The following is an 11766-nucleotide window of genomic DNA, read 5'->3' as shown; positions in this document are numbered from 1 at the left end:
ATTAATATTATTAATATTATTATATTACATGCCAGCCACATCTAGCATAAATAATTTTACTATCCGCTTCCTTTGCATTCCATACTTCAACCCCAAAATTGGTTTATAAAAAAGCGTATATTTATCTGACATCATACACAGCATATAATTCAGCACACCTCATACCGAATACATCATTGGATTAAAAACTTAATACGTTTAAGCATAAATATCTTCAACTCTTATATCACACAAATTTAACGCGATTCGTAACAGAAAATTATATACAAAGACATATCTACAGAATGTGACAAGTTGTAATAACAAAATCTCTTGCTTGCCTTAATAATTATATCTTAAGAATTCATTGTATTTTCAAATAGTTCCAACATTTTTTTCATATCCTTCCTGCAACATTGAAAGTTAATAAATTTCACAATTTACCCTTGTCAATTTTTCACTTAAACAAATAGTCCATTCTACTCACACTTTTTCTGACATCTTGTAAAGAACGCTCATAGATTTAGACAGTTCCTCGCATTTAGCCATCAACTGATACATCGATTTTATGTTATAATCAACTGCATCGCATGTTTTGCATACAGCATCCCGATACGTTTCTAAACAGCCAACTGTGAGCGCAGACGCCTGTACAAATTCATAAATACCCTTGGTCAATAATTAAAGTAGCTTATTCATTTAGCAATGGACTTACGCTATGCAAAATTGCTGCTAAATTTTCTGTTATTGAATCTACTGATGTGGCCACTTTCCTCGCCTCATTTTCCAGCTCATTGAGTATATTATGATCCAAGGCAGGTAATTGAGGTGTTAGAGCTTGTCTATAGAGACAAGGTGTAGAATTCCTTGAATCTAAAAAGGATGTTTCTCCTTTTTTTGCGATTGGACTAGATAGCTTTATTTTATTCTCTAAATCTTCTGCCACAAATAGCACCATATCACCTTCTTTCATTACAGTTCCTTCAGATTGTAAATAACCCATTGCTTTTTCATAGCTTATTGGATCACAGCCACTATTACTTATCTCAAGTTCATCCGTATTTCTCAAGTCTAAACAATCTGGTCTATTAGTTTTATCCGTAAGATACATTCCATTGCTCAAGTCTGGTGAATCAATAAGTGATCTTATATCTGAAGCAGGTGGTGATGATGGAGAATCAAATGATATTTCCGAGTAAGATGCAGTCATTTCTTGCAACTAAAAGAAAACAGTGAATTAATAAAGATCAATACAATAACATTCATCAACTTTAAATCTAATCTAACCTTACTCTGTCATCATCATAATCAGTTGCCTCTGGATGAGCTTCAGTACGATTTGCCAATTGATTTGGTTTACCATTTTCACTAACATCCACATTCATCTTTAAATATACTCTTGCTTATCGAATGCTTAACATGGATCGTATACAAATTAATTTCAAATGAAAAACATTATTCTATTCCGATGTTAACTTTATGCCTTATACATAGAATCTGTATAAGTATTATGGGTATGTCGACGGTAGGAACTGCGCCTCTTTAAGTATACTTTTTACCTTCTTTAACTTAAATATTTTGTATTATAAATTCACTGAAAAGCAACGTTACCGCGCCCTATACATACGTATGTGTGTACACATTGCCTATATACCTATATATATATACACACATATATAGGTATGCGGTCAGGTCAGGTCGGTCTATAATGCCTATGGGCACAAACCGGCGGGAAACGTGAAACTTATGAAAATCCCAAAATTATAATTAATTGGCAAGTCGCTAGTCTTCGTAGAGACGATTATTTATTATTATGAAAAATATTATACTATATACAGTAAGGTTTCTAAATTACTTGAGCATTAAAAACATTTTTTTATATATGTTTTTTTTTTATTAATAACATATAAAAATTCTTAAACAACAGACAATAAAATTTATAAATATTTCAAAATAGTAAATTGTAGGCTTTTTTTCAAAAATCTCGTATCAATCTCTAACAATCTGCGAATAAAATACATGTATAGATTAATATATCATAGTAACCAAACAATAAAAATTTCCAAGTATTTTAGCTTACCAGTTGCATAAATTATGGCAGTACGACACGGTGCGTATACAAACATTCTGTTTGCTCTATTAGCAAACGGTTCTGGTTTCGTAAAATGTGAAACTTTCGAATCGATCCGATTCTCACCACCATACTCTGTATCATCGCTGCTTAAAATTACTTTGTAAGTTCCAGCACGGTCTACTCCCACAGGGTAATCAGCAAACGACTTTGACGGATGAAAATTAAATACAAAAACTAATCCAGCTCGTTCAAACGCAATAATTTTATCATCTTCGTGTTTCCAGGAAACATAAGCCTACGATTGTAAAATTTATAAATTGCTTATTGTTTTTAAATGTTAATACACTTGATATTATATTATATTCCTCAGATAACAATAACGATATTCAAAAGATCTAATGTGAAAAAATTATCCAAATTGTTATTCATTTCAAATAAGTTTTAACTTACTGGATTTGAATGTAACCATCCATACTTCTCCTCTAGTGAATTCACAGCTGCATCCCAACTTCCCATATATTTGTATTTAAGCAGTTCATCGTCAGCTAGATTCCATTGTCTTCTAGCATAAGTATAACTATTATTATTACCTACACGTGGAAAATCTAACCATTCTGGATGTCCAAACTCATTACCTAAAACAATCAAAAAATTTCGGTTTAGCCAAAGTACAAAAAAAATTTCACCACAAGAATAGATTCTAGGTGCAATTCTTAAATAATTAAAAATCACCTATAAAGTTAAGGTAAGCTTCGCCCCCTAAGGCGTGCGTTATGAGCATTATTATATTGTGCAATGCTATTCCTCGATTTATAACTGGATTTGGTGAGCTTAAAACACTCATATGGGTGTACATATCTTTGTCCATCAGCCAAAAGGCGATAGTTTTATCGCCAACAAGAGCTTGATCATGCGATTCTGCATAGGCTACTGTTTTCTCCATCCACCTTCGATTAGTCAATGTCCAAACAATATCGCCCATATTCCAATTTTCATCAGGGGTTTCTTTTAAAAGTTTAATCCATTTATCTGGAATAGCCATTCCTAATCGAAAATCGAAACCAATACCCCCTTCACTAACTGGCCTATATTATATACACAACGTAAATTTCAAATATTTAAAAATGCGATTTTTTTTTAAGTACATTTTTTAAATTTTATATTTTTACCTGCAAATTCCGGGCATTCCACTGACATCTTCAGCTATAGTAATAACTTCAGGATAATAATGATGCAATAAATAATTTGCCAGCATGAGATAAACAATGCCCTCAACATCTACATTCAACCCAAAATATTCATCATACGATCCACTAAATCCTTGCCCAAGACCTCTAGAATGGTAGAGCATAGAAGTAACGCCATCAAACCTGCAAACATAATCACATACATTTCTAAGAATTTTTGAAATCGCTAATCACACATTACTAAGCAAAATAACAATGTCACGCAGCTGTAAGTTTCATAAATCAGGCGAGAAATTCATTTTTTTTTTAATTTTCATACCTGTAACCATCAAAACCATATTCTTCAGTGTACCATCGCAAATTCGAAAGTAAAAACCTCAATACTTCATAGTCTCCATAATTAAATAATCTACTGTCCCAAAGTGGATGCTGACCTCTACTTCCCGAATGAAAAAAGCAGGCATCAGTTCCATCAAACATATTTAATCCGTCAAGCGTATTTTTCGAGGCGTGGGAATGAACAATATCGAGTAAAACATATAGACCATTTTGATGGGCAATATCTATTAATTCTTTCAATTCGTCTGGAGTTCCAAAACGAGAGGATGCAGCAAAAAACGAAGTGACCTGGCAAATAAACATTCATTAATTAAAAACATGAAAATTATATTTGTTTGGGCATTATAATAAAGATTTTAAACCTGGTAGCCAAAAGAAGCATAATATGCGTGTTCCATTACTGCCATTAATTGGATTGCATTGTAACCCTGTTTTTTTATACGAGGTATAACATTTTTAGCAAATTCCAGATAGGTGCCTACACGGTGTTCTTGAGTTGCAATTCCCACATGACTCTCATATATGCGAAGACTTTCTGGTTTCTTTGGCTTTGGATGCTTGGGTTGATACACCTGCAAAAAATATTCATTCTGGAGGGTCTAAAAGATTTTGTGATAAAATCATCAATCTAAGACCTGACATAAGCCAATAACTTTACTAATGTCTGACTAAAAGTACATATATTACAAGACAAGTCCTTATTGATCAAACCAGTGAGAATATAATTCATAGAGTAGTTTACTAACATTTTGTGGTCCAGGGTACCAGATCCTTTGTTTGAAAGTTGTGCCCTCATCCAGATTTTTAGATTGAGTGACATATGTGGCCCAAGGACTAAGCCTCTCAATTAGCTGTCCACTTTTATCTCTAATAATGATTTTAACTTCAGATAAATGCTTGATAGGACAACTCCCGTCATTATTTTGCGGTAACTGTAACTCCCATTTTCCAAACTCCAACTTTTTGTATGGGTGTTTTGTCCTATCCCAGTTATCTGAAATATTAAAAAATTGTTAAATACATTTTATAATTTAATGTAGTAATAATAAAAAGGTTTTATGATCTAAAAAAATAATGAAAATCTCTGCTGTGCAAAATTGGTAATTACCAATTGTAAAAGAACAGAAAAATAATGTACTTGATTTTGATTAATACTTTTATGATCGATTTTAAATTAAGATGTCTTTCAAGGTTTTGCTTATTTGTAATATCAAATTATTAAATCTATAGTATGTATTATATAAATCAAAATTTACTGAAGTCTCCTGTCAAGTAAACTTGTTCAGCTCCTGGTGCCCATTCTTTCGCAATAACAGAATTATCTTCATTGATATGTATTCCAAATTTTGTATATGATTTAGAAAACTGGTTCAGATCCTTCTCTCCTGACTCTATCTTATCTACATAGTCTTTAAATAGTCCATATCTGTCAGAAAAAAAAGCAAGATTAAAATACTCAATAACTTGTGCGTCTAACTTAATGCAGATTAAAATTAGTTTTAAAAATTATATAAAATACATATGACACATCAGTTTTATGTATATCAAGTATTTTTTTAGCATAAATAAGTTTAATTACAACAAATACATGAGTGCAAACGGATGGTTATCGTGTGTGTACAACTGGCTCTGTGAGCATAAGAAAAGTATTCACACATAAGGAATAACAAAGTTTAAATAAAAAATGTTATCAAATTTTTATGGAAAAACATGACGGCCACCTGTTGATGAAAAAAAATAGACAATGTTCAGAATCAGGGAGTGTACTGATTTTTCTTATGGGAAATAGCATCGCTTAGAAAGAAAATTGACCAACGTTAATGCTTATGCTCTTGAGAAATGACGAATAAATTTATTTACCTTTTTCTTATTTCTTTTTCATAGGGCTTCAAGTAAGGATCCCTGTCCAACAGTTTATCTAAATCAGGCACTGGAATTTCCATAGGATCCATACTCGACCACTTTCCACCCATGATAAACGTGATTTTCTTTTTCAACAATCAACGGAATATTTAACAGCTATACGATACAGAGTGGAAAATAAACTTGAAATACGAATCAAACGGACGATCTCTGCGCCGGTTACAAAACGAATGACAGTTCAAGGTGAATTGAAAATGTGAAGATAGCTCACGCAATGCTGCCCTCCGTTGCCGTTGCCGGCGCTGTCCTTTGCCTTTTCCCCGCATGTGCGGCCGGGCCGCGAAGTTCGGGGTTCGGTTCGGGCTTTCTTAATGCATACAGCATATATCTCTTGCATATATTGTAGAATAGCACAGCAACAGAAACAGCCGGTGCGCCCGCTAGCGCCAGCTAGTAGCCGCAGACCAGAACTGAAGCCAAGCCTGCTGACTGCTTCACTGGCTCAATGCTGAGACCAGAAGACGGGCACGGGAGATCCGAGTGCGGTACAAGTGTAAACTCTGGTGTAGCGAAAATAAGTTATCTGCATGGAAAGAAAAACACGAACAGCAGACAAATAACTGTGCATACATATGGAAGCTGTTGAGCAGTTTCGAGTGAGACCGTCTCAACGAGTTTGCTGCAGCGTAGCCAGTCCGGCAAGGGGGCTGTCGTGCTATGCAAGTATGCAGACGGCAGAGTAGTGTGTCCGCCGTGTATGCTCCCCTTCTTCACGTTCACGACGCAACGAGCTCGACATAATAGTAATATAAGGAGCTAAGTACCTACTGCTGGAAAACTGGAAGCCCGACCAAGCAGTCTTCAGAAGCCACGTCCTGTCCCTGCGTGTACTACACATTTAATTACCTATACATAACGCACTTGTAATTAACCATAAGTAGTGACTAATCTACTAGTAGTAAGTACTTACTTCTCTCCGCTCAGCCCTTTGAATCGCGCACTCCGCGCATTTGGCTGCAGCCAGTGCGGATGTCGAGGCGACGTGTCTCGTAAACAATAACACAGGTGTGCAGGGAGCGATTGAAGCCGTTCCGTCAGCTCGATGACGTTTTTCTCGAGTTGGCGAAATCGTGCGCGGCCGATCGGTAGTATTATTACTCGATCGACGACCGCCACTCCCGCTGCTGTTGCTAATTCTACTTACCTGGCTACTTTCTCGGCTGTCTAACCTACAAACAACTTTTTCTCTCTCGTTGTCGTTTCTCTGTTGTAATGACGGCTCCATCGTCACGCCAGCCCAGCCTTTGCTCAAACTCTGCACTGCAGTCTGCTGCACCCAGCATCAAGATTTCTTCGACGAATATTCGCCCTCGCCTAACCCTCTAAGTATTCTTTGTTACACCTCGACGAAGCTATATAAGTACTTTATATCTCGATTCTCTCTGCCTTTAATTACACGTAGCGCGTATGTCTACCTAATCTCGTCATATCGCGTGTCTTTCTGCACTGCAAAAGAAACATGCAAGCATTTGCCAAGTGGCTCGAAAAGCCATGACATGGATGATATTTTGTTTGGGTTCTTGCATTCAATCAACTCTGGAGCAGGAGCATAAAAATTTACTGACAACTTCATCAACAACTCGCTAGGTACATACATGCAGTAGTTTTATTTGCACCAAAATTTAAATAGTACAATTTTACTGTCATTCGCAAATTAACACTTTTCTACTTGGTTCATTTCTTCAAATCACAAAATTTTATTTTATTTTTTTAAATTTCAGGTCTACTGCTTTGTTCGTTACAGCTTGTATATTACCTATGGCAACTACTTCAAGTTTGTCATTTTTTTTTATCGATCAACATTTTTTGAATTGATTGCTCGGAATTATGGAGAACCAAAGTCGTCACCATCAAGTACATCAAGGGTATCAATCATTTTGGAAAAAGAATTCTCGAGCAGTCCCTGGAAGGTGAAGAATAAAAGAAATTTTTAGTAAAATTATAGTTTACAGTTCCTATCCAACCTCTACTCTCTATTATAGACCTAGCTTGAAGCAAGATTCTAGACACGAAAGAAGTGGTTCTATCACAAATTCGTTAGGAGGGACAGGAGGTGCGAGTACTGGAAGTGCTGGTGGTCCAACCTCTTTTCAGGACTTTCAAGAGAGCGTTGATGATGCCTGGGATTCAGGAGATGATGAATTCTGCTTGGTTTCAGATGTGAAAATATCAAAAAAAGTCAGTCATTCGGCAGCTATTAGTGTTATTAATCACCACAGATCTAGTACAACGGCTGCATTGCCACAAATGAATAGCAAAGAAAGTAATCGTCAGGAAATTATTTCTGAAGAAAAGAAAACTGAGGCCCTACAAAGATTAGCCGTCCAACCACTACATTTACGAAATGCTAATTTCAATGCGAGTGCCTCAAAAAGTGATTCTCATCCGCAGCCTGCTTATGATTCTGAAACAAAATCAGGAGTGCATCACCAGCGTCATACACAATTTCCAGGCAGACCTCAACCCTTGAAACAGCCAAACTCCAGTGCTAAATTTTTTGTACCATCTAAAGAGCAAGGTAAATAAAACTATTCATACTGTATGCATATGACAAGAAGGAAATTGAGGTTTTTACACAAAGATGTGCAAGTTGCATTGTGTGCTATTTAAAATAATATAAAATTTTGTCTTTCAGATGGAGAAAGTAAAATTGATAAGTTCCAAGTACTTTTAGAGACTTCCTTACTCAATCTTGATGAATTGAGGCAACTCTCGTGGTCTGGTGTGCCTGCAAAGTTACGATCTGTTACATGGAGGTTGTTATCTGTAAGTTGAAAGATAATTAACATAAAATTCAATGTGCAAATGTAACTTCTGTCAGCTTACAAGTTTCTCACTTTTGTTGTAGGAATATCTTCCTGCCAACTTAGAACGCAGGGAGCATGTATTAGAAAGAAAACGTCTAGACTACTGGAATTTAGTAAAACAGTACTATGACACAGAAAGAGATGAAGGGTTTCAGGATACATATCGACAGATACACATCGACATTCCAAGGATGTCACCATTGATATCGCTTTTTCAACAATCAACTGTTCAAATGATTTTTGAAAGGATATTATATATCTGGGCTATTCGACATCCTGCTTCTGGTTACGTCCAGGTAATGATGGGAAAACGTGATTTTTAAAATTTTGAGTGGTATTTTTACAATTGCTAACTAAAATTAATTAATTTAAGGGAATGAATGATTTAGTCACACCATTTTTTTTGGTGTTTCTTCAAGAGGCTGTGCCAGTTTCAGCATGGCAAGACATTGAAAATTATGATGTAGCATCTCTTCCAAAAGAGCAACGAGACATAATCGAAGCTGATAGTTTCTGGTGCTTGTCAAAATTCCTTGATGGCATTCAAGATAATTACATTTTTGCTCAGCTAGGAATCCAGCATAAAGTTAATCAATTGAAAGAGTTGATTCAAAGAATTGATGGTATGTCCCTTTTAAAAGGTATTTTCAATTTTGTTAAATTCAAAGCAGTTCATATTATATACTCTTTAGCACCTTTGCATCAACATTTACACCAACATGGGGTAGATTATCTGCAATTCTCTTTCCGGTGGATGAATAATTTACTCACAAGAGAAATTCCGTTGCATTGTACGATTCGTCTATGGGATACCTACTTAGCAGAATCGGATCGTTTTGCATCTTTTCAGCTATATGTCTGTGCAGCGTTTTTACTACGATGGAGAAGACATCTGCTTCTTCAACCAGACTTTCAAGTAAGCTAAATACTTTACTCCTGTTCTATAAAATTAGCCTTATTCTTTGTTATCAAATTTCTGAAAGATCAAATAATTTACCAATTTGTATTAAATGCTATTACTACGAACACGCTAAAACGAGAAAGCGTAACACACGTATGGTATTTTTTTTTTATTTTTTTTTTCAATTGCATTTTCATTAGGTATATAAATATATTCTACACTGTTACTTTTTTGTAGCTCAATAGATATTTTGAATCCGCTTTTCGAATTATGAAAAGTCGTAAAAAATCATACACATGTCCTGAGTTTTTCAATTTATATTCAATACTTTGTATTAAATTACAAATTGCTATTGACATTCATAAAAATATATTGTGTGCATATTTTTAAAGGGACTGATGTTAATGCTACAAAACCTGCCTACGCAAAATTGGTCAGACTCCGAAATCAATATTTTGGTAGCTGAAGCCTACAAACTAAAATTCACGTTTGCCGATGCGCCGAATCACTTGCAAGCGCACGATTCTAGGTGACCATATTTACTTATTAGTTAACCAATTTTTTGGTTAACCGTTGTTGCAACAGTTGCCAAACGGACAATATTACATCCGATTGTTCATCTGTTTCACCAAGTCAATGCGAAGCTTTCGCAATCACGAAATGAAAGATCTTTGTCAATCGATAATATTATCCTTAGCTTACGTTACCGTTGAGTTTTTATAAATAGAATTTTTCCATTTACATTTTAAATATACTTTGTTTATGTTAAAAAAACGCAAATTTTAGTTTACGTCACATAATTATATTATATTTGCTATTATTGTATTCAACAGAAAATGTTATCCCTGTGTGATAAGTTCACCTTGGAATACAATATCTTTTTGCATCCAAACTTGTTTTTTAAAAATCGTCTTTAGAGCTATAGATGGATTCTTATTTTACGTTTATCAAAAATAGTCTTGAGCTATTTAGCATAACAAAGCATGATATATTGTATTTGTATATAAGGATGGATTTTATCACTAGAAAATCGTTTAATTTGTCAAAATAGAAAATCGTGCTTTGTTAAGACAAACAAACATTGTCGCAACTAGATTTTGATAAATGCAATTCGTTATTATACAAAAAAATGCATTAATTGCATACTTGTAATGGTTAGGATTCAAGTGGTCTCCCTAATGTAAAACTACAGCTATTGCATGAAAATTTTCAAAAATATGAAATATCTGGATAAACGAAAGTACTAAAAAAATGATCTACAAAAATAATTCAATAATTTATCATTGCAAACATCCGAAAAACGAGCCTTTTTGTAAGATTCTGCTGCAAGACAATTGAATATTTAGAAAGACAAGAAGTCAAAGGCTTAATTATGTCTATATATTATTTAATAAATCTATTTTTGACTGTGATGAAAACCGTATTCCTAAGTTTATAGCACGAGTAGGTGCCAATTTTTGTAGTGAACAAACAATTTATCTGCATCATTGCATCATTCTGTTCGCAATTTTCGTATGACCATGCGAATTACAAAAAATACATAAGCGATTTTAGATGACCTCGAGTCTTGCATGGAGAGATCACTTAAACAATCGATTTTACATTTTTATAAGGGCGGAGCTAGGTTTAAAGCTTATATTGTTTCGAATTTATAATTAAATTTTGTACAATATTTTATAGAGGCAGCAAAATAATTTTTTATTGAATTTATGTAAAAAGTAAGAGTAACTTTATATTGATTAGAAGTTGTAATTAGAAAATGTATATGATTATATTTTTAAAGCAAATAATTTAAATTATAAAATATTTATACGAAATATGTTGAACGCATTAGCAGTGTGTACAATGTACATAAAAATAAAAAAATATATATTTGAATTAATTGTTTGAGGTGAACTTTTTGCATTTGGATTTCAACTATACAATTTTAACGAAACACGCTGAACGTGGTAAAGTAAATCCGCAATATTTGAAGTTGTTAATTTTTCTCGAATGTTATGGTACACCTTATAATTGTTTGGGAGTAAATATACTATCCTCAAGCAAAACTCATAGATTTTATACATACCAAACATAATCATTGTCCTCCAAAATATCATATGAAAATGTTTTTACAGCATGTAAAATATGCGTTTTAATTTCAGCACAATGCAGGGTATTACTTTTAACTTGCTTCAATAAAATTTCGCAGCGATAAAAAAAGGATGGATTTAAGGTTGTATCAAAGTGTATCAAGTGTTTCTGTTATGAATCGCAAAAATATTACGTTAATTATAGGTAGATAGAATGTCAGCTGTCCAGATACTACCACAACACTGACACTTACCTGAGTGAAAAATTACTTTTGTATAAGATGTATAGGCATACGTGTTATGTCTATTTCCTATGTTTATTTATAACGTTTTTTAGTACAGCATGAGCACACAAGCCGAAAAGGGTGTATTAGTTTTACAATATGCAACGTGATACAGTCAAACACGAGACTATTACATACGATATTATAGAGTAACGGAAATAAAAATAATGAAGTATAATAATAAGTATACATTACGATAA

General features: G+C 34.0%; 3 protein-coding genes across 5 annotated transcripts; 1 reads left to right on the top strand and 2 right to left on the bottom strand.

The window, feature by feature from the left end:
- Window positions 1–98: 98 nt before the first annotated feature.
- On the bottom strand, window positions 99–1645 carry LOC100118503 (BLOC-1-related complex subunit 6). Of its 2 annotated transcripts, none has more exons than XM_001602406.5 (4): window positions 1272–1645; window positions 695–1198; window positions 467–627; window positions 99–387 (listed from the first exon to the last, which is right to left on the bottom strand). In XM_001602406.5, the coding sequence occupies exons 1-4, from the start codon at window positions 1362–1364 to the stop codon at window positions 336–338; spliced, it is 810 nt and encodes a 269-aa protein (XP_001602456.1). In that variant the 5' UTR covers window positions 1365–1645; the 3' UTR covers window positions 99–335. The 2 variants fall into 2 exon arrangements, with proteins under 2 accessions (XP_001602456.1, XP_008202564.1); XM_008204342.3 differs by having other exon boundaries at window positions 1267–1644.
- Window positions 1646–1767: 122 nt separating this feature from the next.
- Window positions 1768–6025, bottom strand: LOC100118463 (1,4-alpha-glucan-branching enzyme). Its single transcript, XM_008204344.3, has 10 exons — window positions 5440–6025; window positions 4836–5005; window positions 4326–4573; window positions 3942–4151; window positions 3560–3867; window positions 3223–3423; window positions 2786–3138; window positions 2504–2688; window positions 2060–2348; window positions 1768–1983 (listed from the first exon to the last, which is right to left on the bottom strand). Exons 1-10 carry the CDS (start codon window positions 5550–5552, stop codon window positions 1976–1978), a joined length of 2085 nt encoding a protein of 694 aa, XP_008202566.1. The 5' UTR covers window positions 5553–6025; the 3' UTR covers window positions 1768–1975.
- Window positions 5460–11252, top strand: LOC100118425 (TBC1 domain family member 22B). Of its 2 annotated transcripts, none has more exons than XM_001602342.6 (8): window positions 5460–7089; window positions 7224–7412; window positions 7485–8020; window positions 8138–8268; window positions 8351–8605; window positions 8683–8932; window positions 9002–9225; window positions 9603–11252. In XM_001602342.6, the coding sequence occupies exons 2-8, from the start codon at window positions 7330–7332 to the stop codon at window positions 9741–9743; spliced, it is 1620 nt and encodes a 539-aa protein (XP_001602392.2). In that variant the 5' UTR covers window positions 5460–7089; window positions 7224–7329; the 3' UTR covers window positions 9744–11252. The 2 variants fall into 2 exon arrangements, with proteins under 2 accessions (XP_001602392.2, XP_008202567.1); XM_008204345.4 differs by having other exon boundaries at window positions 5931–6329.
- Window positions 11253–11766: the final 514 nt, after the last annotated feature.

The sequence above is a fragment of the Nasonia vitripennis genome, chromosome 1 (genome assembly GCF_009193385.2).
Source record: "Nasonia vitripennis strain AsymCx chromosome 1, Nvit_psr_1.1, whole genome shotgun sequence".
In the NCBI taxonomy this organism is placed as follows: Eukaryota; Metazoa; Arthropoda; class Insecta; order Hymenoptera; family Pteromalidae; genus Nasonia; species Nasonia vitripennis.
This window is presented reverse-complemented; position numbering and strand designations above follow the sequence as displayed.

Bases quoted from the DNA above. Each gene is read 5' to 3' on its own strand.
- LOC100118425 (XM_001602342.6), top strand. From the start codon at position 7,330: ATGGAGAACCAAAGTCGTCACCATCAAGTACATCAAGGGTATCAATCA. The intron at 8,021-8,137 runs GTAAATAAAACT...TTTGTCTTTCAG, and splicing joins TGTACCATCTAAAGAGCAAG to ATGGAGAAAGTAAAATTGAT. The intron at 8,933-9,001 runs GTATGTCCCTTT...TATACTCTTTAG, and splicing joins GTTGATTCAAAGAATTGATG to CACCTTTGCATCAACATTTA.
- LOC100118463 (XM_008204344.3), bottom strand. From the start codon at position 5,552: ATGGGTGGAAAGTGGTCGAGTATGGATCCTATGGAAATTCCAGTGCCT. The intron at 5,006-5,439 runs GTAAATAAATTT...TTTTTCTGACAG, and splicing joins GAAAAAGAAATAAGAAAAAG to ATATGGACTATTTAAAGACT. The intron at 3,424-3,559 runs GTATGAAAATTA...TTATGTTTGCAG, and splicing joins TATGGTTTTGATGGTTACAG to GTTTGATGGCGTTACTTCTA.
- LOC100118503 (XM_001602406.5), bottom strand. From the start codon at position 1,364: ATGAATGTGGATGTTAGTGAAAATGGTAAACCAAATCAATTGGCAAAT. The intron at 628-694 runs GTAAGTCCATTG...GAATTTGTACAG, and splicing joins TAGCAGCAATTTTGCATAGC to GCGTCTGCGCTCACAGTTGG. The intron at 388-466 runs GTGAGTAGAATG...TCAATGTTGCAG, and splicing joins TACAAGATGTCAGAAAAAGT to GAAGGATATGAAAAAAATGT.